This window comes from Rhinopithecus bieti, unplaced genomic scaffold (assembly GCF_001698545.2).
Source record: "Rhinopithecus bieti isolate Rb0 unplaced genomic scaffold, ASM169854v2 scaffold_1070, whole genome shotgun sequence".
Taxonomy (NCBI): domain Eukaryota; kingdom Metazoa; phylum Chordata; class Mammalia; order Primates; family Cercopithecidae; genus Rhinopithecus; species Rhinopithecus bieti.
The window spans coordinates 2,121,216-2,148,654 of record NW_016803844.1 but is presented as its reverse complement, the minus strand read 5'-3'; the positions used below and the strand labels follow the sequence as shown (position 1 = coordinate 2,148,654).

The window sequence follows — 27,439 nt, the reverse complement described above, 5'->3', positions numbered from 1 at the left end:
TTGCTTGAGGTCCACTCCAGACCCTGTTTGCCTGGGTATCAGCAGCAGAGGTTGCAGAAGATAGAATATTGCTGAACAGCAAGTGTACCTGTCTGATTCTTGCTTTGGAAGCTTCCTCTCAGGGGTGTACTCCACCGTGTGAGGTGTGGGGTGTTGGACTGCCCCTAGTGGGGGATGTCTCCCAGTTAGGCTACTCATGGATCAGGGACCCACGTGAGCAGGCAGTCTGTCCATTCTCAGATCTCAACCTGTGTGTTGGGAGATCCACTGCTCTCTTCAAAGTTGTCAGACAGAGTCGTTTGTGTCTGCAGAGGTTTCTGCTGCCTTTTTCTTTGTTGTTGTTGTTGTTGTTGTTGTGTAGCTGTGCCCTTTCCCCAGAGGTGGAGTCTACAGAGACAGGCAGGCCTCCTTGAGCTGCTGTGAGCTCCACCCAGTTCGAGCTTCCCAGCAGCTTTGTTTACCTACTTAAGCCTCAGCAATGGTGGGCGCCCCTCCCCCAGCCTCGCTGCTGCCTTGCTGTTAGATCACAGACTGCTGTACTAGCAGTGAGGGAGGCTCCATGTTCATGGGACCCTCCCGGCCAGGTGTGGGATATAATCTCCTGGAGTGCCCGTTTGCTAAGACCCTTGGTAAAGCACAGTATTGGGGTGGGAGTCACCCGATTTTCCAGGTGTTGTGTGTCTCAGTTCCCCTGGCTAGGAAAAGGGATTCCCTTCCCCTTGTGCTTCCCAGGTGAGGCGATGCCTCGCCCTGCTTCAGCTCTCGCTGGTTGGGCTGCAGCAGCTGCCCAGCACCGATTGTCTGGCACTCCCTAGTGAGATGAACCCAATACCTCAGTTGAAAATGCAGAAATCACCTGTCTTCTGTGTTGCTCCCGCTGGGAACTGGAGACTGGAGCTGTTCCTATTCGGCCATCTTGCTCTTCCCCTGAGATTGTTTCTTATTACTTCATTTCTTTTGCATTTGCTGAGGAGTGTTTTAATTCCAATTACATGCTCAATTCTAGAGTATGTGCCATGTGGCAATAAGAAGAATATATATTGTGTTATTTTGGGATGGAGAGTTCTGTAGGTATCTATGAGGTCCATTTGATCCAATGCTGAGTTCAGGTCCTAATGATCTTTGTTAATTTTCCATCTTTAAGATCTAATATTGGCAGTGAGGTGTTAAGGACTCTCAGTATTACTATGTGGGAGTCTAAGTCTCTTTAAAGGTCTCTACAAATTTGCTTCATGAATCTTGGTCCTCCTGTCCTGGGTGTATACATATTTACTATAGATTTTCTTGTTGAATTGAACCCTTTACTACCATGTAATTCCCTTCTTACTCTTTTTTGACCTTTATTGACTTAAAGTCTGTTTTGTCAGAAACTAGGATTGCAACCCGTTTTTTTCTGTTTTCCACTTGCTTGGTGGATTTTTCTTCATCCCTTTATTTTGAGGCTATGAGTGTCATTGCATGTGAGATGGATCTCTTGAAGACAACATACCAATGGGTCTTGATTCTTTATCCAGCTTGCCACTCTGTGTGTTTTAATTGGGGCATTTAGCTCATTTATATTTAAGGTCATTGTTGATATGTGTGGATTTTATATAGTCATTGTGATGTTCACTGGTTATTTTGCAGACTTGTTTATGTGGTTGCTTTATAGTGTCACTGGTCTGTGTAATTCAGTGTGTTTTTGTGGTGTCTGGTAATGGTCTTTCCTTTCCATATTTAGTGATTCCTTCAGGAGCTCTTGTAAGGCAGGTCTGGTGGTAATAAATTCCTTCAGTATTTGCTTATCTGAAAAGGATCTTATTTCTCCTTGGCTTATGAAGCTTAGTTTGGCTGGATATGAAATTCTGGGCTGGAATTTCTTTTCTGTAAGAATGTTGAATATTGATCCCAAATCTCTTCTGGCTGGGAGGGCTTCTGTTGAAAGGTCCAGTGTTAGTCTGGTTGGCTTCCTTTGTAGTTGACCTGATCCTTCTCTCTAGCTGCCTTTAGCATTTTTTCTTTCATTTCAGTCTTTGAAAATATGATGATTATGTGTCTTGGGGATGATCTTCTTGTGAAATATCTTACTGTGGTTCTCTGCATTTCCTGAGTTTGAATGTTGGCCTCTCTAGTTAGGTTGGGGAAGCTCTCCTGGATGATATCCTGAAATACGGTTTCCAAGTTGGTTCCATTCTCCCCATCTTTTCCAGGGACACCAATGAGTTGCAGATTCGGTCACATATTTTTTGGATTTTTTTCATTCCTTTTTATTCTTTTTTCTCTATTCTTGTCTGATTGTCTTATTTCACAAAGCCAGTCTTCAAGCTCTGAGATTATTTCCTCTGCTTGGTCTATTCTGCTATTGATACTTGTGATTGCATTATAAAATTCTTGTAGTGTGTTTTTTAGCTCTATCAGGTCAGTTACATTCTTTTCTAAACTGTCTATTTTTTTTCTGTCAATTTCTTCATTGTTTTATACTTATTTTTAGCTTTCTTACCATGGGTTACAGTGTACTCCTATAGCTCAATAATCTTCATTCCTATGGATATTCTGAATTCTATTTCTGTCAATCTAGCCATCTGAGCTCAGTTCAGAACCTTTGCTGGAAAGGTGATTTCATCATTTGGAGGAAAGAAGGCACTCTGGCTTTTTCAATTTTAAACATTCTCAGAGGATTCTTTTTCATCTTTGTGGGCTTAACTATCTTTAATCTTTGAAATTGATGACCTTTGATTTTTTTTCCTCTTTTATCCTCTTTGATGACCTGAGGGTTTGATTGTGGTATAAGGTAGATTTAGCTTACCAGCTTCCACAAGATTTTATGGGGCCAACATTCAGCTCCCAATTCCTGGACTGCATGCTATGACTCTGGGGGACTCGTATTGGGCCTCTACTTTGCCCTGTGGTTCCTCAAAGTTTGGAATCCACTGCACTGGAGGAGAGGGGTAAGATGTAGCAACTGTAGCAGAGTGCTAGCAAGTGCTGGGGTGTCTGCCTCCCTTCAGGTGTTCACCATAGTGGCAAAGGCAACACAGCTGGGGGGTGGGAGCAGAGGACCCCTGCTGGAGACTGTGTGGTCATGCTGGAAGTGGTATTGGCTCAGGGGCTGGGTGCTGGTGGGAAAGGTATGGGTGCCTTCTGTGTGTCCCCTAAGTAGGAGTGATCCACCATATAGTTCTGCATATAGTTTTATTTGTTTCTGTGCAATTAATGTACATACTTCACCAAATAATTTACATAGCTAATATCAGAAGTTTTCATGTAGGTATCTTTGAATCACAATTATTAGGAGCTACAATTCCGTAAATGGATACCTTGCTTTGAGCACTCTAAGGAAGATGTGGCTATTCCAAAATGGGAGGGGATTTGGGGACTAACATTTCATCTCTTTGAAATGTTAACAGATTTGGGGATGGTATTTCAGACTGAGTCAAAGCATTTGCATAGGGAAAGGTATATCCTCTATAGAAACATGGACTTCATCCACATGGCTGGGTAGCTGGGTGGTGCCCAGACTGCAGGAACAAATAATGAATACTTTATTCGTCTGTACAAGGCCAGTTAGGTGCTAAGTATACAAATCTGATAAGATACAGTGCTTACCTGAAAGAATTTCAAGGAGACAGAAAAACTTGGAGAGAATCAAAGAAGAGGCCATTGGACTTGGCAGTTCAAAGAAGTTTTGTGTGTTTTTAAAGAGAAATTTCAGTTATTTAAAGAAGTGGATATGAAGCAGCTATATCACCTGGGGTATATACCCTGCGGTTTGTCATCTCGCACCAGGAAAATTTAGGACATTGACACACACGAGTTTAGAAGCAGAGGTTTAATAGAAGAGAAGCGAAAGAGAAACAGTTTTCTCTATATGTAGAGAGAGGGGTCCCTGAGCAGCAAAGACTGGCTGGCAGTGAATATGCCGAATTTTATAGTCAGGTTTGAGGAGGTGGTGCCTGATTTACATAGAGTTTGTCACCTGTAAGGATGCTGGTCTGCATGCTAGTAAAATATCTCTACCTAATAAAGGAGTGGGACTTTTGGCAGGATTAAAAGGCATGTGTAAATAATAGGTTTCCCCATCTGCAACCCAAGGGGTTGTGAAAATATTGAATTAGAGTTTTCCTGAGATGCACCTCATGTTCATGCTACAGAAAGAGGGGAGGCCTGGATTAGAGAGGAGAAGAGAGAGAGAGACTGGCTCTACTGTTCAGAAAGAGATCTACCTTCCTCCAATTTCCAGAATCACCCAGGGCTCCTGTGCTGTATGTCAGTTTGAGCTACTGGAGCTCCAGGACCCATTAATCCTGTTGGACCATCTGTGAGGCTGGTTTGGAACCCAGTGACCTTCATCTCTGGGGGCAGTCCAATTTCCAGTGGTTCCTGCCACAGGCTAGACAAGGTTGAGGTGGTTTTTCTCTTGCTGCCTGGGCACTCTTAAAGTGCCCTCACTTGCTGCACCGATAGAAACAAGGAAATGTACCTCAGGGATTCCTGGCTTTGTATCTCTGCAGAGCAGCTATTAGTGCCTCTGTCCTTCTCTTTTGCTTCCTTTCTCCTGGACCTCCTCCTCCTGGTCCCTATTAGAAAACACCAAAGTGGTCACCCTTAGGAGGTTCTCCAAGATGCTATCTAGTGCTATAGCCTTCTTCTGTATTTTCCTTCTAATATTGGGAGCTGCCTTTTTAATAAACTTGTCCCTTAGTATGTGCTGTCCTTAACTGATTCAGGGGATAAAGAGGTATGTTTTATGAGTGCCTCTCAGTCTTTCCACAAAGGCTGCAGGATTCTCATCTAGTTTCTGGTTTATCTTGGAAAGTACAGAGTAATTAATAGATTTTGCCCTCACTCTTCATAGGCCCTCCAATATGTACATTAAATGGTGTTTCCTTTTCCATTCATCTGTGGCATCACTGGTGTTCCAATTAGGGGTATTTTTAGAGGAACTGCTTCCTTTCCTATCGGGAATGGCGTTTCCATTATTTCTTTGCCTTCCTTGTCTCCTTTTTTCCTTTTTAATTTCCACAGGAGACATGTAGTTCATCTCCAAAATTGTCTGCTGCCTGCAAAGCTGCCTGCTTTTCAGCTGCAGTTAAGACTTGGCTTCAGAGCAGCATAACATCTCTCCATGTGTGGTGAAACACCTGAGTTAAATTTTGGAAGGGTTCTATATACCTACCAGGATCATCAGAAAATTGGCCTAAGTCTTCCTTATTTGCCTGAGATTCTGCAATGAGAAGGGAACTTGAGGTGACTCCAAATAAGGGGGATTCTCAGACGGCTCCTTTGGAAGTTGCTTTTCTAGTCTTAGGGAATCACTCCCTTTGGGCCTGCCTGATATGATTGCTAAAAGGGCTAGGTTGATTTTGTGACACCTGCAAAGGTCTAGTAAGTAGGCCATGCCCTTGTGCAAAATAAAATGAGCCACTTTTTCCTTGAAAGTCTCAGGGTCAAAGGAGTCCCAGTGCTTCAGAATGCACTCCAGAGGAGTTCAGGCCTTAGATGATAAAGAGAAGGAAAAAAAGGCATCCCTTTAGACTCCTCCTTTTGATGTGACCTAGCATGGGGAGAAAGACAGTGAGGGTGTCCCCTCTGCTGTTTTCTCTCCATGGTTCCTGGCATCCTGGCACCTTGTTAAATGTGCTGCGCATGGTTGCAGGTGTGACTTCCCCAGCCATGGAACCAGACGAACTAAGTGGTGGGTTTTAGTCATTCTCACCCATGCAACTCTAGTCCTCTGCCTGTGATTTCCCTTTGACTTCCTAGACTTGCCTGGCCTGTGGGGCTCCCTGAAAAATGGATCTTGCGAGAGACTATGTAACAGTTGCATTTGGGCAATTGTTGCGCTTGCCTCCTTAATGGAGGAAGTGTGCTGGTTTGAGCTCTATATCCTGGTATTATGGCCCATGCTAAAGTGTTTACCCTTAGAGAATGGTTCCAGTTAACTTCTGGACTTAAAATCCCCTTACTAATTAAGTACCATTCTAATTGGAGCAGAATAAGTGTCTTAAAAGAACATAGGGACCAAATGGCTATTTTCCTGAAGAGTGGACAGTACTGAGACTAAAATTTGGTTCTGGAGGACATTGTACTCCTAATTGCTGAAGGCAGAGTTTTCCCATTCACAGAAACAGCATAAAGCCTGGTTTCTAGTAGAGAGGCATAAAAAGGAGAGAGAATTGGGAAGCTAGAGTGTTTCGGTAAAGGACAACGTGCCTCATGGAGAGGATTCGTATTCCACTGGGTGGTGCTGTTGGCTTTGAGATGTCATGAGCTCTCCAGACCAAGGGCAGAGTGACCTTGACATGCCATGTGCTCTCCAGACCAAGGGCAGAGAGAGACATTGAAATGCCATGTGCTCTCTAGAACAAGGGCAGGGAGAGATGCTCACTGGGGGTACCCTCGGTTCCTAGAACATCACAAAAACACCTTCCCTTGAGCTATATCCCCAGTTACTATGACATTCTCTGATCTTGCCAAACAGGATTCCTTCCCTGAACCCTAAAACGTCCCACACATTGCATACACAGAGAGGATAAGATTTATGACAGTGCCAACAGGAAAGAAGGAAATAACGATAGGAAAGTTGGAGATCTTGTGGTCGACAGCCCATCAGGGGGATCAGAGGCTGGGGTCAGTCCAATAGTCTTTAGATAACACCTGGGGTAGCCCCCTCCAGAAATCCTCAGTTGCCCCAGGACTTCTTCCAGCCCTACATGACAGCTAAGTCCTCCATGAAAGGAAGCTAGTTCAAACATGGCCAATATGCCAAGCAACCCATGGGTACTTGGGAATTCTCCATGTTCTCCCTAGTAAGCCTGTCCCCCAAGTCTTATATGGCTGCCAGCCACGCTTGTTTATGGCTGAAGGGGGTCTACTATTTGGTTTAATTTGGTTCTTAAATGGAGGCCAATAGCTTCAGAATGAAAGGACAGAGTTGGAGTCTGCTCCTCTACTCACTGATTCGATTAATGTTGTACCCTGATATCCTGGATGAGGTCCCCAATATGAAATGGCTACATTGTCTGGGGTATATACCCTGGGACTCATCATCTCACACCAGGAAAACTTAGGACGTGGACACACACAAGTTTAGGAGTGGAGGTTTAATAAGCAGAAGAGAAATGAATGAGAAACAGCTCTCTTTCTGTAGAGGGAGAGGGGTCCCCAAGTAGAAAAGACTGGCTGGCATTGAATGCACTGGATTTTATAGTCAGGTTTGAGGAGGTGGTGTCTGATTTACATAGGGCTCACAGATTGGTTTGATCAGGTATTAAGTTTACATAGTACATGGGGAAGGCTGGTCACCGCACTCTAATCTTGTTATGCACATAGGCTTTCCAGTTGATTGGTGTCATCTTTCTGCTTCTTACTGTACATGTGGCTGACAAAGGAAAGGGAAGATGGAGCCGCCATCTTGAACATGTGTAGTCTGTAGTTCCTGCCGGCATTCACCCCTGCAAGCTCCCAGCTTGCTTGTCTATGTCTGCAGCTTGACTTTACAGGTTTCTCTTTCTTAGAAAATGATTTGGGGCTGCTTTTCATTAAAAAGCAAAGCCTTACCAAGGACTCCCATACCCTTACTTTCTGCCTAAGTGATTTCTTCTTAACTCCTATATTGGATATATTGTGGGTTGTTAAAAAGTGATTATGGAGTAAAGTACAAAAAAGAATAGCCATATATCAGTTCTTCCATGCAGTTCAGTGGCAGAAAAGGATGTGATGGCTTGGGGATTAAGAAGACAGCAGTGTGACAGAAAGATTTTTAAGATCAGAGACTACAAAGGGTCTTTCTAGCAGGGAAACTGAAACTACAAGATGATGTAAGAGAATGGGGAAGGGAGTACTTTGGAGTCACTGATGGTACAGCTTCAGAAAAAATTGAGGAACTGAAAGTGAGAGCATGAGAGATGATATTAGATTTCTAATATTTTTAGATATTTGGGGAAACATTTTCCAATACAAATGAATGGTTTCTTAACATTTATTTGTAGAATGAAGCATGAAACTAACACAACAGTAAGTTATTAGAAGTTCGTAGGGTTCAAAAGTAAAAGTGGCAAAATCTTTTTCCAACAGAGTCTATGTAATCTTTCAAAATCATATCAACTGAAAGGACAGAAAGAAGAAAAAGATGGGGAGGCAAACTTGCTTCACTATCCTTTGCTGAGAGAAATGGCCACACTTCCTATGGCACCAAATCAATTTTATGTTGGCAGAAAACTGATTATTACAACTACTGTGAGCCATTGTTATTATAATTGGGTGGATCATTTGTCCAGTGTGTTTTCCTAGTAAAAGAAAACATTTTGGTTTCTGTGGTGAATACGAATTCTAACACCAGGGAAAAAATATAAGCCCTATTTTCTTTGTTGTTTTGCATATATTTGTTTTTTTGTTTCAGCACCAAATGTGGCTCCTTCAGATGTAGGAGGTGGAGGTGGAAGAAACAGAGAACTGACCATAACATGGGCGGTAAGTATTGACGAGTTGCACATATTATAGGTTGCTCTATCTATATGTAACTTTCACCCCATTTTGTATCCTGAAATAAATTGAGATGAAAGTGAATGTCTACTGCACAAGCAAGAATATATTACTATTTTTTTCATAAATGCATATCAGATTTTATCTGGCTTACTGTGGCTTAGTGTGTAGTTCCTATGCAAGAATGAATCCTGGATGCTAAGAGATCTGTTAGCCTAGGTGATTAAGCATTCAGCCGTCTGATTCCAGAGATACTTTGATCACTGTAGTCTGGTAATCTAATTGTAATTTTAAACATTGTCTCTGGACATTCTAAATTCCAAAGCTTCCATTTACAAACTTTGTATCAAACAAAGTTTTGAAACTGGAGTTGGCCTCCTCACTTGAGGCTTACTTTGATCACTGGTGTAATCTAGCATGATAGGTCAGTCTCAGAAGTCACCCATGGGACTAGTTACTGAGGTATCCAAAGGATTTTATTACAGTTTCATGAGTCAAAGGAGAGTTCTATATCAGAGACTATAATCTCTAGAAAACAATACATCTTAGCTGGATTTTTGGAATAGGAAAGATATTGGGAGGGGTCGGAAAAGCTGTGATAGGACAAAATTGTCTGACTTAGACACCTGGCATTTATCCATATAGCATGGTTTATACAGATTCATTTCTTCATTAAATATGCTTAGTGTTGAATCACTGCGGATAGTCAAAGAGCACAATTTAGGCTCCAAAGGATTTTGAAGACTGTGGAAAAAATGACAGGTTTTATTTTTTGCATGAGTCAAATGGATTTATTTAATAAGTGAACGTCTAGCAAAACTTGACTCACTGTGTGTTTTGTAGTCATTTTATACTTAGCATTTAAATCACATTTTAAAGCAAGATTTAGTAAAAAAAAAAAAAAATCCCATTTGCTAATCTGAATCTTAAAATATTTATTTCTAAGTTTTACTGCCAATGAAATGTCCAAAAAATGCAAATATTATAAAATTAGGACATTTTGCTTTTTCTCTTATGGCTTGATTTTTATAAATTCTGTGGATATCTGCTACAGAATAAGATGGGCCTTATAAAAAAATTCACTATTGGAAATTCTCCTCCAAAGATTCAAATTCAAGTTTCTGGAGATAGAGCCCGAGAGTTGTTATTTTTGAAAGTTTCATAGCTGATTCTGTTATTCTCTGAATTCCAAAAACTAAGTAGAGAACTATCAATAAGAAAAATGTTTAAACTATTGTAGAAATGTTAGGCTATATTATCTAATAATCTAAAATCACATACCTATTAATGTATTGCTCAACCACATACAGCTTCTACCATTTGACCTTTACACATTTCTATCTCTTCCTATTTACTATAAGTATGTCCAAACAGTAGTGTTATGTTTACTTCAAGGTTTTGCCTCAATACATCTTAAATTTGATTTTCTGGTAAAAAAAAAAAAAGTAAATATACAATGTGCACATTTACCTTAATTGCTAATAAAGGCTAACTGATGAGTACTCACTAGAATTAACTGTAAGTCAATATTTATTAATAATAGGTGATTAGGGCTGACATAGACTTCTGTATAAGGCAGTTGACATGGGTGATAATAAGAAACCCTGAGAAAATAGTGAAAAACCAAGCACTTGCTTTAGAATTGGAGATAGAAACCCAAAGCCATCCTCCTACAAACGAGTGCAATATTGTCCCTTCCTCGCAACCTACGTGTATTCCTCTTACCAGTTTCTTTTCGATCACAAGGTAGATATTCTAGGCTAGAGTCTTATATAACTCTCTTACCACTGCCTTTCAATTCTAATGAAATTCATTTGCTCATCCCTTAAATACATACTACTTGAAGCCCCGTTCTAGGTGCTAGGGATAAAGAGAAAATAAAACTGACAAAACTCTGTCTTCACAAAACATGTATTCTATAGTTGAGAGAGACAATAAAGTAGATAAATAAGTAAAATGTATAGATTTTGTTACGGTTAAAGAAAAACAATAGGTAGGGTGTGGGGCATGGAGTATTGTGTTGGAATCTTGCAGTGGCAGGAACTGTGGTCAGAGAAAACATCGTCAAGTAAGTGATTTTTACCTCGGGAAAGTGAGGAAGGGGGGTGGGTGGGAGGAGTCACATAACATCTAGGAGAACATTCTAGGCAGAAGGAATTGAAAGGAAAAAGACCCGGAGTGGGAGGCCCCTGAGGTGTTCTGGGAGTAGCAAGGCTACCATTTGTTAAATAAGGTCATTCCATGTTTGAGTATGTTTCCTCTGACTTTTGGAACCAGCACTAACATATGAACTGAATATGTTTCTACAAAGAGCATGCCTCCATGTGTGTCATTATCCCCACAGGATTTCCTCCCTGCTACCTGTATTACTAAAACCTACCCAATATTTTAATTTCTATTTAGCCGTTGTCAAGAGAATACCACTATGGCAACAATTTTGGTTACATCGTGGCATTTAAGCCATTTGATGGTGAAGAATGGAAAAAAGTCACAGTTACTAATCCTGACACTGGCCGATATGTACATAAAGACGAAACCATGAGCCCTTCTACTGCGTTTCAAGTTAAAGTTAAGGCCTTCAACAACAAAGGAGATGGACCTTACAGCCTAGTAGCAGTCATTAATTCAGCACAAGACGGTAGGTAAAAGAAGGACCTTCTTACATGAGGAGGGAGGAAAAACGTAATTCTCTAGTAGGCATTTAGTTTGTTTCCTTTCAGCCCTTATTTAGTAAGGCCTTTTTATAGCATTATGCATTTAGTAAATGAGTACTATTTTGAACCAAATTAAACATCAGCCTCTTCATCTAAATGATGAGCATGCTGCTAGAGTCTTTTTCATCATTTAGATCATGCCCATGGTATTAGGAAATCTCCATTAAAATAATTGGCTTTGACTTCCATTTTTGGGCTCTTGATTATAATTTTGTAGTTCTCCATACTTGAAGAGAACCTCAATATGTCTACATATTCATAAAGTTTACAACTTAAAAATTCTATAACGTATACATTATTTGTAAAATGGCCCAAACTTCTAACCTAAAAATATGTGTAATTATAGCATTTAGGTAACTTTTTATTACAGTAGAGAACACAAATTTTGTTAAAGGGAATCTAGATGTAATTATATGGAAAAGGGGTCAGTCAGTTGAAATTGTTTTCTTGAAAGGGGAAAAATTTGTCCTGTAGGGCATTTGGGGAAATAAACTATACTAATACCAGCTCTTCTTATTTTTCTAGAAACTTTAACTTAACTAAGCATGGCCATAGAGGACTTTATATATTTATACAAATGACATACAGTTTTAGATTGAGCATAATTACATTATTTTCTCTGATTTCTGTTTAAGCTGCTATACTTTTGTTTTCTTGTTAAAATAATACCTTTCTTTATTAATGTGCACTGTGTAAATAATTAATGGCTAGAAAAGCAAATAGAGATGTCACTGCCTTCTGGTCTTTGGCAATGATACATTTACCCTTGGTCAAGTTTCTCTTTGCATGTGTGAGAAGCACAAGTAGAAGAGCTTGAAAACTAAAGGTGTGTGAGGTACTCTTCTATCATTAGAGGAAATGGGCTCTATTGGTTCACCCAACTTCCATTGTTTTTACTCCAAAAGAGACGTTTAGCCATGCCTTATACCTCAACAGAAATTCTCGCATATATTCATCAGTCACAGAATTATTAGTTTTAGTATTTGTTAAAAGTGTAATATATAATTAAATCATCCTATGATCTTTACTTTTATTAAATGCCATTTTATTCTATATATGTATCTCATAATACCATGTCATATATCTTAAATATACATAATAAAATTTATTTAATATAAAAGGCAGTCATTCATATATATAAATGTATGTGTATATATAAGTATATATGTATATATTTAAAAGTATATATATACTTTTTACTGTATTTTTTACTGCATACAAAAGTATGTGTATGTTAATATATGTGTGTGGGTGTGTATGTGTGAATTTTTTTTACTTTTAGCACAACCAAATATGTCAAAATAATAAAATGTAGAAATAATTTGTTTATTGTCAAACAGTGGAAAAGTCCTGATGACAAATTTTTATTCTTTATGCTTGTGCTTATTCAGCAGAAATATGATAACTTGGCTGGGCGTGGTGGCTCACGCCTGTAATCCCAGCACTTTAGGAGGTCAAAGTGGGCGGATCACCTTAGGTCAGGGGTTTGAGACCGCCTGACCAACATGGAGAAACCCCCATCTCTACTAAAAATACAAAATTAGCCGAGTGTGGTGGCATATGCCTGTAATCCCAGCTACTTGGGAGGCTGAGGCAGGAGAATCACTTGAACCCGGGAGGTGGAGGTTGTGGTGAGCCGAGATTGCACCATTGCACTCCAGCCTGGGCAACAAGAGTGAAACTCCATCTCAAAAACAAAACAAAACAACAAAGAAATATAATAACTTCACTCAGTTTTAATAATTTGAAGAACATGAGTACATCTTACAGATAAAATGAGTGCTTTATGCATTTTACCTTCTCACCTTTTTACTGCTTTACTTGATGCTAAAATAAGCTTTCAGGCCAATAGCTTGTCATCTATTTAGTCACGGCCATTTGTATTTAATTATATTTCTTTCCTAAATATTTCATGAGTCTCATAAAACTTGCATGTGTTGAAACTTGTATAAGTGTTAATCTCTTCTTCCACTGCTGAGAAATCAATCATAGTGCTACACGTTTACCTTGTTTTGGAAAGGCAACTGTGTTCATGTGTAGAACATTTTTAAACATTAAATAGGATTATGGCTTTTTAATGAAAGACAATAAAAATTGATCACCCCTGCTTAAAGGCTTCATTGGTTTCTTTGTGTAAATTTCATAAGGGATGTAAGTTACTTCCCCCCCTCCCCCCAACAGAGGCCTTTTTGATACATATTTGACTTGATGCCCAGTTGGAAGATTAGACATATAAAAGCTTTCTTGAGTCCAGGAAACAGTGGATGTTACAACTTGTTTCAAAGGCTCTTACATTTTTAAAAAAGATCTTAGCTTGAACATAAAAAGGGAAGTTTTATTAATGATATTGCTGTTTATAGTTAGTTCCCACAAATAGCAAATAAGAGAAAATGTATCATATTGAACAGTTTTCTATAATACCAAATTTCCTATTTCTGATAATATAGAGTTGATAGCTAAATATTTATAATTTTAATTTGCAACAACAGGCTTTCTTAAGCATATCAGTTGAGAGAAATTGAAAAAATAGTATCATTTTGCTCACAGATGTAATAGAAATTGATGAAGCTTCCTGTATTTGGTAAAAGTGTGTGTAAGTATGTGTATGTGTAGATGTCTATATTAACATTTATGTAGATGAAAGTATGTGTGCACATGTATCACTAATACCATAAAATAACGTTAGAAAAATATGGGAAGAGGTAATAAAATAATTGCACTTATTTCACTTTGAAAATATTAAAGCTATTTTGTAAACACTAAAATTAAAATATGGTATCACATCATTCATATAGCAAATGATGCTATTCGAATTTCTTAAATGTAAGTATCTCACTAATAATGTAATGTTCTCATAAAATTTCAGCTCCCAGTGAAGCCCCAACAGAAGTAGGTGTAAAAGTCTTATCATCTTCTGAGATATCTGTTCATTGGGAACATGTTTTAGAAAAAATAGTGGAAAGCTATCAGGTATGTTAAATTTTTATCAAACTAAATACATTTATTCATAAATATATGAGCATACATTTTCAAATGTGTTGTATGTTTCAATGTCCCATTAATTTATGTGGCAACTAATACTTTATTCTCGGTGTCTAGTACTGTGGTCATATATAAGTTAATTGTTAAGAATAAAACAGGGGTTCATGGATGCAGCTGGAAACCATCATTCTTAGCAAACTATCACAAGAACAGAAAACCAAACACCGCATGTTCTCACTTCCATAGGTGGGAACTCGAACAATGAGTTCATGACTCGGGAAGGGAACATACACACTGGGGCCTATCATGGGAGGGGGGAGGGAGGGAGGGGATTGCATTGGGGATTATACATGATATAAATGTATGAATAGAATGGGTGCTGAGGAGTTGATTGGTGCCAGCACCACCAACATGGCACAAATATACATATGTAACAAACCTGCACAGTTATGCGCATGCTACCCTAGAACTTACCAGTATAAAAAAAAAAAAAAAAAAAAAAAAGACAATGACAGATGGTGTTGATGAAAACCTAAATAGTAGTTACAACCTCTTGATCAGTTAAAATAAGTGCTGTATATCTCTATAAATTTCCATCATCTTGTCAAAAAAAAAAAAAAAAAAAGAATAAAACAGGGGTTCCTAACTGGCCTATCTATCTAGGGGAGATGTAAAGAAACCTAAGTCCTGGCAAACAACTGGCCAAAATAAAAGCTATGGTAATAACACTTATGATTACCCAAAGTCTTTTGGGAAAACATTCTCATAAAAGTTGGTGAATCTCAAGTTTTTTGGAAAGCATTTTGATAATTTATGGAAGCATCCTGAAAATAGTCATCCTCTTTGAGTCAGTAGGTCCATTTTGAAAAGTCCCTCCAAAATAAACAATCATAAACATACCAAATATGTTTTACGTTATCTATGAAGTAACAATCAAAATGACCCAAATAAAACTTCCCTCGAGCTTAATTTTAAAGAACCAGTAAGAATCAGTCAGACACAAATGAGAAAACTTGTCTTAGTCAAGGGAGTAAAAACTGGAAAATCAAAACTAGAAAGATTAGTTAGGGTCTTTAATACAATGCTAATGCAATTTAGACTGAGCTATGTAAGAAACGTGAAATCATCAGCTCACATTTTTAAGTGCAAGAAGTGAAAATTCGAAGGAATTAACATGGTTTTTCCTTTACAGATGAGCAAACGGATACCAAAGAGATTTGACAACTTGCCTCAGTTGTCACTTATAGCAAGTGTCAGAGCAGTATGTAAAACTCGAGTTGTCTGATTCAAATTTTGGTGCTTTATTGCCGCACATCACAGACTCCCCTCTGTTTTGTTTTCAGTGAGTGCTGTCTAGGGCTGCCCCTCCACCTACCCTACTCTCCCAGCCAGCTTGCATTCTTGGCTCCAGTACCCTCCCTTCTCCCTTGTCCATGGAATATTAGCTCCATGAGGGCAGGGTATTGTTCTACTCTCAGTGCCATGCAAGAACAGTGCTGGGCACCAGGCAGGCTTTAAATCGATATTCATTGAATACTTATAGGAATAATGAAGTATGATTAAATAAAGTGTTACAGTTGGGCTTTCGCAAGGCCATGTTTCTGAGTTGTAGCTGTAAAAGAAACTCAAGTCTTTGAGCAGACACACCCAGACCAACAGGAAGCTTTTTTATTGGCACAATATATTATAATTTGGGAAGATCTTAAAGAACCCTCTGATCATCTATCAAGGGTTCAGCTGAATTTATTATAGAACAGAGAAGAATAGACTGGGAATAATTAGACTGAGAATACCCAATATTCATAACTTAATAACCTGACAATTATGTTTATAGCTAGTAGAAAAGGAGTAGGAAAGAGAGAAATTCACTAGATGTTACAAACCCCTATAATAAATACACTTGAGGTATCTTTGGGAGAAGACATCAATGTGTAGAACTTGGAAAGTAAAATTTTGGAGCATAGGATTTCTTCTTCTTTTATATTATTTATTTCTAACTAATAAAAATTGAAAAAAGGATAATTTAATGTATAACCTATATCATTGAGTCAAAATGTCAAATATATGACATATTTTACTTTAAAATATGCTAGAAAATTATATATTATTTTTGTCAATGCCAAGAATTATATATTGACTATTTGCTTACTTTTAACAAGAAGAGGACAAGGAAATAAGAGGTAGGAAACAACAACATAGTGGAACCAATGATTCAGATAATAATTAAATATATTTTTTAATTGGGAACTAAACCTTGATTAAGGATTTTCACATAGTAAAAAGTAATCTTTATCAAATAAGATTTTCTCAAATGATAATTTCAAGGGAAAAGTATGTACCATGAAGAGTTGGTTTCACAGATTTCTGACCTTTTCCAATTTCACATTAAGTAAAAACTTATGCGCTTTGCTGCTGAGCAAATATGGGTTTATATTTCAGCTCTGTCACTTAAGAATTTTGTAGAAAATTGATTTGAACTTTGAGTTTCCTCACCTATAAAGTGAGAAAGTAACCACTGCCTCATAGAACTGTTATGTGAAAGATATTAAATAACCTGTATTTAATAATTTTGCCTGTTTATGTCATTGGGCATTCAAAGATGGTGGTGGTGATGATAATGATGATGATGATGATGATGGCAGTGAGGAAGATGATCATGATGATGTTAATGATGAAAAGACTGATAACACTTCTTGAGTCCTTATTGTGCTAAACACTTAACTAAGCTCATTTTATTAAATCCACACAAAGACACTACAATTATCCCCACTTTAGAGATGAAGAACTCGAGGATTAGAAGTGTCTGTCTGAGTAATAATTGTCATAATCAGATTTTAATCTAGTTCTTGCCTCTTCAGAGAATGGTTGATTATAATGCTGGAAGTAAATCATAGAATTATTCTTTCCATTCATTCTTTCTTAAAATCCTTTTAAACCTTTCACACAGGGTCTTGAGTATCAAAGAGACAAGCACGAACACTTAAAAGAGAAAATCCATAGTATTTATTGTTCTGCAGGAAATGCTCCTGTAAATGTGGCCGGTGGTGGGGAGAGGGGATCTTGCCTGACTATAATGTGGTTATTGTTTCCATTTTAATATGATTGGAGAAGCCAATGGTTTAACAAGATAGATGAGGGTGAAAACTAATACCCCATTGCACTTCCCATGAAAATGTACGATGGATCTATATTTTTCTGTGTGTAAAGATACACAGAAAGAAAGCAGCACATTGAAAACATAAAATATAAAGCTGGAAAGCCCTGACTCCTGCCTGATTGAAACCATCTCAAGGTTCATTTCCTGACATTTCAAATGAGAATTGTGAGAAACTGAATTTAAAGACAATCTCTTCCCTTGTGGTTTTAAAGTGTATCTCAGTAGAATGCTTATGTCACTTAGTGTTTTTTTCTCTTACTTCGTTAAAGAGCTCCCCACGTTCCATCTTAATACCCAGTGAATTTTTCTATAGTGTAGGTAAGCTAGAAGAATATAAGAAGTCTTTCTTATCAAGTGCATTTTGGAACTTTGGGGTACTGCCCAGGAATCCACAAAAGACTTAGTTTGCTCACCCAGTGGGTAAAATATTCACTTAATTAATTTAATGAAAATAAGTAAAATAGGCTACCAGGAATAATGAATGCAAAAACTTTAGCAGCTGAATTAGAGATTAATGCAGATGACTGATTTCACAGTCATCATAAAAGATGAACAATCCTGTAGAGTCTACTCAAATGTTTTTAAAGGTTAAATTATTATGGTGAGCTGAAACTGATACTTAGAAAGTGCTTTGTTTTCTTATTTTGGAGAAGATATCCATTTTGGTCTGGATCTCTTTGAAACAAAGCCTCAAACACAGATGCGGAAAAACGTTGTTTATTATTGTTGTTGACTGATTGTTTTCAATATGATCCTAGGAAGCAGGTATGAGGAAAAGGCAGAGTGAACGGGAAAGGGGGGACTCAGATACAAAGGTGCTATTTGTTTTGTTGGCAACCACTGTGGGCAACTGGTACTCCATCCCTTGAGACCTTTGAGGACTTGTATAAATGTGTCTCTGAAGCTGCCCTGCCTGGGATGAAAAGGGAAGCATTCATCCACTCCTGAACGCTCAGAAATGTGCTCATTCAACATATAAACCTCACTTTTGCCAAGTGAATTTGAGCCATCCTGTTGCATTTTATAATGGTTCCTTACATGTTTATGTAAATAAAAGTGCAGGATTATATTATTATTAGACATTTTAATCTAGGCATTTTAGTTAATTGTGAAATTAAAATCCCATTATTTTATAGACTGGGCATTTAAAATATGTAAAATATCAGGATAGTTACAAATAATCCTTTTCTTTGTATTCTTATATTAGATATAACATTTTATTCATACCTTAGATATAATCATAAATTTTGAATGCAAAAAGAGCCTTTATTTAAAGAATGAAAATTATAATCCATAACTTTTCTTAAACTTTTAAGAGAAAAGGAATCCCGTAATTATCTGACAAAAGTAATCATTTCTAATCACAAAATTGATAACATTTTTAAAAAATTATTTTACAGGTAAATAATTTATACAGTTTATCCAATTATTAGACGTATTTCTTTTATATCTAGCTTCTATACAAGTTCAAAGGAAATAACATTAGAGACCTACTTCTGAAAGGAGCTAGAAGAAAGTATTACTTTAGCATGTTCTAGGTCAGATAATAACTATTTTTATCCAGCAAAATTATGTTCCTCTCCAACTGCTTTCAGAATGGCTCAGAACAATTTTGAAATCATGCAAACAGAAGTAAAACAGGAAATACATGATAAAAATGATAGTGACAAATACTTCCAAATGGAGACCACTTTTATATTTTGAAAATAAGTCTGCTCTCAAAGTTTTGGGATTTTTTTAATTTTATTTTTTTATTCTTTTTTAGTCAATGTAAAACTATTTTGGGCAATGAGGTGAGAGTTTGATTTGCTTTTGGCATATTTAATCACTTCTGCCCTGTGTGCTCTTCTATATTCTAAACTGATAGAAGGGTAGATATCATTAAAAAAGATTTGAAAATATGATGATCAGTCAACACCAATGATAACAGAACTAGTTGAAGAGAACTTTTCACAACTGAAGACTCATGGCAAAGTATAACTCATCCTGTACGTTTGCAGATTCGGTACTGGGCTGCCCATGACAAAGAAGAAGCTGCAAACAGAGTTCAAGTCACCAGCCAAGAGTACTCGGCCAGGCTGGAGAACCTTCTGCCAGACACCCAGTATTTTATAGAAGTTGGGGCCTGCAATAGTGCAGGGTGTGGACCTCCAAGTGACACGATTGAGACTTTCACCAAGAAAGCACGTGAGTCTCACATTTTGTTTTTAGGCTTGTCAAAAACTACCACTTGATTCAATCATGATGGAATACATTTGAAGGAAATTTCCTACCTAGATACCTGAGCACATTTTTCAATGTTATCCTTTATAGCCACACAAGATTTCCCTTAAAACGTGAGTTATTGTAGATGATGAAAAAATGTGAAAAATACCCTCATACATTAAATATTTCATTATAGAAATAAAGTGAGAGAGCTGCCCTTTTGTAAAGGCTGTCCTCTCAAATTTTGTGCCATGAACTTGTCTTCACCCTGTATTTATTAATTTAAACATTGTTTTCATAGGAGTACATCAACAACATGTGAAAATTGAAAATCTGCTTATTTTTACAGGCTTTAATTTATAAACCTCTGTCATCGCACAGTGCAATGCAAGTTAAATGTGTAGCATTATGCTTACTTTCTTATTACTGTATGTTCTAGTACTGTATGTTTTAGGTGGTTCATAATACAAGACCACCTATCCCTGCTCACTTTCTGGTCATTCTAATCTCTGTATTCATTTTGATATCTCTGTTCTTGAACCCAAGTGGAATAAATAAAAAGGAGAATTTGTATGTAGGACTCTAGGAAATGTCTCAAGAATCTGAAGATGTGATTACCACTAGAGTTTGCAAATTTATGAAATTCACTTTGGGACAGAGACTCTCCCAGTGAGATGACAGAATGTAGTGACAAGAACTAGAATTTGGTGTCAAGACATGTGTTTGAGATCTGTCTCTGCCACTTGCTAAATGTATGACAATAGATAAATTACCTATTTAAACTTCAGTTTTCTAATTTGTAAAAGGAGCATTCATTTTTTGTTATTTTTCCATTTGTTAATGTATTTATTCATTTATCAAAAATATGCTGGGTGCTCAGTACTATTCTTGATGGCGAGGATACAAAAGGGATCAAACCAGTCCAAGATGCTCTTCTCACATGGTTTACAAGCTAATGAAAGGAGACAGAAACTTCAAACAAACAAACAAAAACTCTGACAAATAAATAAGTGGGATTATGGCAGATGACAGGGCAATAAAATTTATAAATAGACAAAATTAAAGTTACTTAGATGAAAGTGAAATACTGATTGGGTGACCAGGAAAGGCCTCTTTGAGAAGATGCCAGTTAAGCTAGGGTTTGAGTGATAAATGATAAGAACCACCCACTATGTGAAGAGCTGTAGGCAGAGTCTTAAGGTTCTTTGCACGTTAAGTAGTACAAAACCTTAAGGTGGAGAGCGCTTGAAATATTTTAGGCGTGGAAAGGCTGCTGGGGCCAGGGCATAGGTTCTGAGTAAGGAGGGGGAAGAGTTCTGGGGCCCAATTATGGAGAACCTTGTAAGCATTTGGGATGAGTTTGATTTCTTTCTAAACATGATAAGCCATTGAAAGATTTTAAAACAGAGTGATATCTAATTTATGATGTTGTTTTATAAAAAATCATTCTGGCTTCTAGACAGAAAGTGGATTGTGATGGATTAACAGTGAAAGCAGAAAAGCCAATTAGGAGAGTATTTCAGCAGTCAAGGAGAGAATTGATAGTGGCTAGCACTAAGTGAAAATGGAGATAGAAGTGGAAAGTTTTCTGTAGGCAGAGTTGACAACTTGCTGCCAATTTGGATGTTGGCAATGAGTGAGATGAGAGACTAAATACCGAATTTCTGCTTGAGAAACTAGGGGGTTTGGTTGTGCCGTTTGCTGATGATGGCAAAGACTCATTGGAGAAAGATTTGAGGATACGTGACATTATATTACATTTGAAAAATGTATTACATTTGATTATACTACATTTGAGAAATCTTTTAGAGACTCAAGTAGAAATAGGCTGATATCTGCCTAGACAGAGAGACTTCTAGCCACATGTGTCTAGAGGTTGAAAGAGAGATTAGGGCTAGAGACAGAACTGTGAATATTTAAAGCCATGGGCCTAAGTGTCAGTACTTAGGGAAGATTCAGAGAGAGTAGAAAAGGGTACATAGGTGATGTCCTAAGTCATCCAACAGTTACAAGTTGACAGAGGGAGCCAGCTAAGCATGAATAATGGGAAGCAGCAGCCCATGAGGTAGAAGGAAAACCCAGTTGTTACAATCTGAATTTAAGAAAAAAATGAGAGATTCAAGAAAGAAGATGGTCAATTCTGTGAAATGCTCCAAAAATGTTAAATTTAGAAAAGAATAAACAAGTGACATTAGATTTAGCCAACTGGAGGTGATGGATGACCCTGCAAACAGCAATTTGGAAAGACTAGTGGAGAAAGAAACCCAAGCAGAGCACGATGAGAAGAGAGAGAATAAAAGTCATATTACCTACCTCACAGGGACATGGGGTACATTAAATGGACTCATGGATGTAAAGTGCTTAGCATAGTGCCTGGCATACTGTGAACACTTGTTAAAATTAGATGGTGGTGGTGTCAGTACCATTATCATCAGCATTATAATACCTGATGCAATAGAGTATGCAGAATTGAGATTGGATATGATGACCATTGATTGCATATTACTACTTTTCACAGCTCCTAGCCAGCCTCCAAGGATCATCAGTTCAATAAGGTCTGGTTCACGCTATATAATCACCTGGGATCATGTCGTTGCACTATCAAACGAATCTACAGTGACAGGATATAAGGTATTTACAAATAGTGATGATTAATGTTTGCAATTCTTGCTCTTTCCGAGAAACCCAAGATGGGTTTCTTTTCCTTTTTTGAGATGGAAGCCCATTCTGTCACCCAGGATGGAGTGCAGTGATGCAATCTTGGCTCATTGCAGCCTCCGCTTCCTGGGTTCAAGTGATTCTCCTGCCTCAGCCCCCGAAGTAGCTGGGATTACAGGTGCCCATACCCACACCCAGCTAATTTTTGTATTTTTAGTAGAGACAGGTTTTTGCCATGTTGGACAGGCTGGTCTCGAGCTCCTGACTCCAAATTATCCACCTACCTCAGCTTCCCAAAGTGCTGGGATTACAGGCATGAGCCACCATGGCTTGCCCCATTCAGCTTTCTTATTCTATTCAATAGTTGTAGAGCAGAATCAGATGACATGGTGCCATGGTACATTTTGAAATGGAAAAGATTATCTTCAGTGAATTTCAGCAAAATGTTATGCCAAAAGTGTAAGATAAATAGAATGATTTAAAGATAGAATACAATAATCGGAGCTTAAGGAGGAGAGAGAATGCAACTATTTTTGTTTGGCAATGATTATGATAGGGTTGCCCAGCACCCAGCAAACTCATGGATAAACTGAGTTACCATTTATAAATGAACAAAAAGGAGAAAAGCTTATTTTAATTATATTCTTTATATCACACACTTTCACATTTTTCACTGGATACCAAATTTTGTGGAAAATGGTAGAAATAAAATTGAGAAGCAATTTTCAGACCATTTAAATATATTTAAAAGTTCTCATTTTAGGCTTTTTTGTTAAAAGGCATATTCTTTCTATATTTTATTTTGGGTCATCAAAAAATAAAATTTAGATCCTTAAGTCATATCTCCTTGGATAATCCTAAAAACTTGCAAAGATCAACTATTGTGAATTGAAACTAGCATGATTTTTTTTCATCTAGTTTTAAATTTATTAATTTTTTCCTCTTGTTTCAAATTTATTACTTTTTGTTAATCAAAGTGTAAGCATTTTTATTCTGGTTTTAGTGTTACAGCACTGGCTCATTATTATGACTTTACTGCATATTTACATTTCTGTTTTTTTTTTTTTTTAATTTTAAAAAAAATTTTTTTTTTAGAGAAAAAAAACTTCAAACTAGAGCATTCTGTCCCTGGTCATTCCCCAAATATATGCTCTTCTCACATACTAAATACATTTATTTCTTCTCCAAAATCCCCAAAGTCTTAACTTATTCCAGCATCCACTTTAAAATCTAAATCCAAAGTCTCATCTAAATATCATCAAAATCAGATATGGTGTGGCCAGTTTTCTAATACTGAACCATCTTTAACATCCTCGGATCTCAGCCACTGGCGAGCTGCCGCTCCCGGGTTCTACTGCATTTCCTTCCTGCCTGCAGCCTCCCAAGTAGCTGGGACTACAGGCCCCGCCCGCCACCTCGCCTTGCTAGTTTTTTGTATTTTGTTTTTTAGTAAGAGAACCGGGGTTTCACCGTGTTAGCCCAGGGTGTCTCGATCTCCTGACTCTTGATCCGCCCGTCTCGGCGCTCTACGCCAAATGCTGGATTACAGGCTTGAGCCACCGGCGCCCCTTGGCGCCCAAAAGCACAATATTCTTATTTAAAATTTTTTAAGTACAGGAACACAACAAGTTTCTGAATTCATTGTGAGTTTCATTAAACAAACATACATAGGACACAAGGATACTTCTGCTAAGGAAACTTTCAATAGTAGCATAAACAAAGGAACAGTATCGCTAAAAGAATAATAAAACCATGTTGAAAGAGGATGAGAGATGTTAAAACATTTCTGTATTTTTATAAGGTACTCTACAGACCTGATGGTCAGCACGATGGCAAACTGTATTCAACTCACAAACACTCCATAGAAGTCCCAATCCCCAGAGATGGAGAATACGTTGTGGAGGTTCGCGCGCACAGTGATGGAGGAGATGGAGTGGTGTCTCAAGTCAAAATTTCAGGTGAGTGAGTCATTTAAGACTCATTTCAACTAAGTATTTGTGAGTTTCTAGACCCTATGGATTCCCAAGGGAAGGGATAAGCCTGATACTCACACCAGTGTCCATATTTTCCTAAGTAGATTTGACATATCAAGGATTCCCTGAAACTTGGTATTTCTCCTCTTATGAGTCACAAAAGTAAATCTGTGAGATACCACATACTTGTTGATTATTATCTCAATGTCAAAGTACAGTTGAAATCTTTCAGACCTAAGACGAACAAGTTTTTGGGATCCAATTTACAGTATGGGATGTATTAGTTTATTTGATTGTGGTAATCATTATACAATGTATACATTTATCAAATCTTCATGTTGTTCACCTTGAATATATTTAATCTTTGTCAATGAAATATTTTCAAATAAAAAGCACAATTAAAATGACATAATTTATTGAACACTATATAATACTAGGCTATTATTTAATAACCAAACTTCTCTTCTATCAAAAGGAAATACACTAGGCTATTTTTAATACTCTAACTTTCTTTCACTTGGTCTATACATATTGATATAGTAGTATAAGAGAAAAACACTAAATTATTGCCGCTTTGCCTTTTCTCTTTCTCTATCTTATCTATTCCTTTTCTACAAACTCTATTTCTCACAACTTTAATTTGGAAATACATATATCTGAGGCAGTAATTTCTTTATTTGTAGCACTCTGTTTGTTATTTAATTTTGATATATTTTCTCAACCTATGTGCATGATATAGTTTAATTATACTGAATTTCAATAGATGTTAATTTGAGGAAATTTGAGGAAATCAGAGGGAAATATCGCCATTATTTCAAGGAAAGTAAAGCACAAAGTGACTAAATAAATTGTTCTTGAACCCTGGGCCTTCTTTCTCTTGTGTAGAAGCCATCCACAGTGAGCTTTTGCTCTCTGTATCCACCCTTGGTTCATCATTCCTCATGGAAAGGAGAACCTAGCTTCTGGGATTTAGACTAGAGGTTTTCAGCAAGAGATGCTGTAGCGGTGATGGTAACATCAGTTTATCTATCACTAACGGCACCAGTAAATGTTAAACAGTTGAATCATTAGGGATAGGGGAAATCCCTGTTTATAATGTTTGCCTATTTCTGTGGTGTAAATATTCTCACTATGTGTGATTTCAAGCTTCCTAAGTGATGTCACTCAATGTGGAGCTGTGAAGAGCTACCCAGTAGCACATCATTATATGTAATTGCCACCATACAGATACAATAAGAACCTCAAAAACATTGACATTATAATATACTAAAATATTAAGAAGTGATGAGTTTTGAGTATTTACTACATTTGTTTTAAGCTTTTAAAATTAACTAAGTTTACATAAATCACATTTTAATAATTACGTTTTTAACGCATTGCTCATACATTTCCTAAAAAATTCACAATCAGATTTCAGGGGTTGTATGGGTTGATTTCAGCATACCACAGGTGTAATTTGATATTTCAGTATAAATAGCTCATGTATAGAAGAAATAGAGTTTTTTTTTTTTTAAATCCCAAACCTAACTCCGTATATTTTCATATTTTCTGTTTTGCCAACTAATGGACAACATTCTTATTGATTTCAGAATTTCTATTATTTGTCTCTTATTTTAACCATAACTGTACAAATAAACTGTAGAATTAACATTATGAAATGTCAGATGCTTGGTGAATAACATTCTAGAATATTCTTGTTTTTAAGTTTTAATGAGGAAAATGTACAAATACAAACATAAATTACAGGTTTTCTTCTAAATTTAAAGACTCTTAGTACTTTCCTTTCTTTTGGTTTTCATGCCCCAAATACGTAGCCAGGATTATAACATACTACTAGATTTTAATGTTTATAAGCATTATGCTCTTTGTTCACTCATTCATTCATTCATTCAACAAATAGACATTAAATGCCTACAATACAGGAGTCACAGTTCACATCTTTAAAATGTGCCAGGATTTACATATTCCCACATCTCTCCTTGACCCTGCTGCAATTCTAATGATCCTCTTGCCTCCCAGTGTTGGCCTCCTAAGGCCTATTATCTATGCAACAGACAGAGGGGGTCTTTTAAAACACAAATGAAATTATGTAACTCTCCTCTTAGAAAGATGACTCATACGGAACATCTGCATTTCTTACTGTGGTTTATAGTGGTCTATATAATTCACTCTCTTTGTCATCTAAATTAAGTGCTTTATCCTTTTCTCTATTGACATTTCTCTTCTTGAACACACCAGTGTTATCCCTGCCTTGAGGCACCTGTACTTGTTCTTCCTTCTGCCTGGAATTCTCTGCATCTTGGCATGTTAGGTTCATTCTCATCTTTCTTGTTTCTGTTCAGATGTCACCTTCTCAGAAAAGCTCTATATATGGCCAGCAATTAAGGTAGCAGCCTACTCTGAGTAAATCTTCCTTATATCATAGCACTGTTTACTTTTCATCCTAATATTAGTAACCATGTAAAAATATCTTACTTATTTGTGTTTGTTTATAACATCACTCTCCATCCTTACTTGAAGCTAAGCTCCACGGGAGCAAGCTCTTGTTTGCCTCAGTTGGCCTTTGAATCTCCAGCACTTAGGGGACTATCTGGCATGTAGCAGGGCTTTAGCAAATAACTGTTGAATTAATTCAAGATTTATGTATAGAGAAAAGCTCACAAACAAGAATAACTTGGACAACTTAAAACTATAGTTTTCATCTCTAGAAATCTGATATAGTTCCCTATTAGGTGCATGATTTATATTATGTCATGTGCTGATCCAAAAATTTGATTCTTAAAAAAATTGAGACTTCCTTTTAGACATATTTTGGAAATACTTTATATTTGATTATCTGTAACTGCACTTCTCTCTGACATGAATGCTGTTATCCATTGCTTTAATAACTTATTCCTCATCGAATATTTGTAGTGCATGTCAAGGCAAACGTAACACCGCGAATGTTTCATCACACACATACTATCTCTAATAAGTTCTATATTATCCTTTAAAAACCATTTAAATAAGTTATTATGTGCAAATTAAGAAACTACACATATAGCTCTAATTTTCAATATTAATTTCAATAAGCTAATTTGGATTACTATTTTCTATAAATTTTAGAATATCATTTGACAAGGATCCTTGGTCATAAATAAATATCCAGAGAGAAGCCCATATTTAATTATTTGTAGTGAACATGCATCTTTTCAGTCTTTATTTTCTTTTAGTTTTAATAGCTGAATTGAGAAAGACTTTTCAGAACATTTTAGAGTCTGAATATTTTCTACAGAAAGAAGTAGTCA

At 37.1% G+C, this 27,439-nt stretch overlaps 1 protein-coding gene across 1 annotated transcript in view; it reads left to right on the top strand.

Moving 5' to 3' along the window:
- The window catches only part of CNTN1 (contactin 1), a 282,041-nt gene that overhangs the window by 209,945 nt on the left and 44,657 nt on the right, over positions 1–27,439 (top strand). Inside the window, 6 exon segments of the mRNA XM_017855593.1 lie at positions 8,381–8,451; positions 10,867–11,101; positions 14,044–14,147; positions 19,317–19,503; positions 22,040–22,152; positions 23,981–24,137. Coding sequence (XP_017711082.1) covers positions 8,381–8,451; positions 10,867–11,101; positions 14,044–14,147; positions 19,317–19,503; positions 22,040–22,152; positions 23,981–24,137 — 867 coding nt within the window.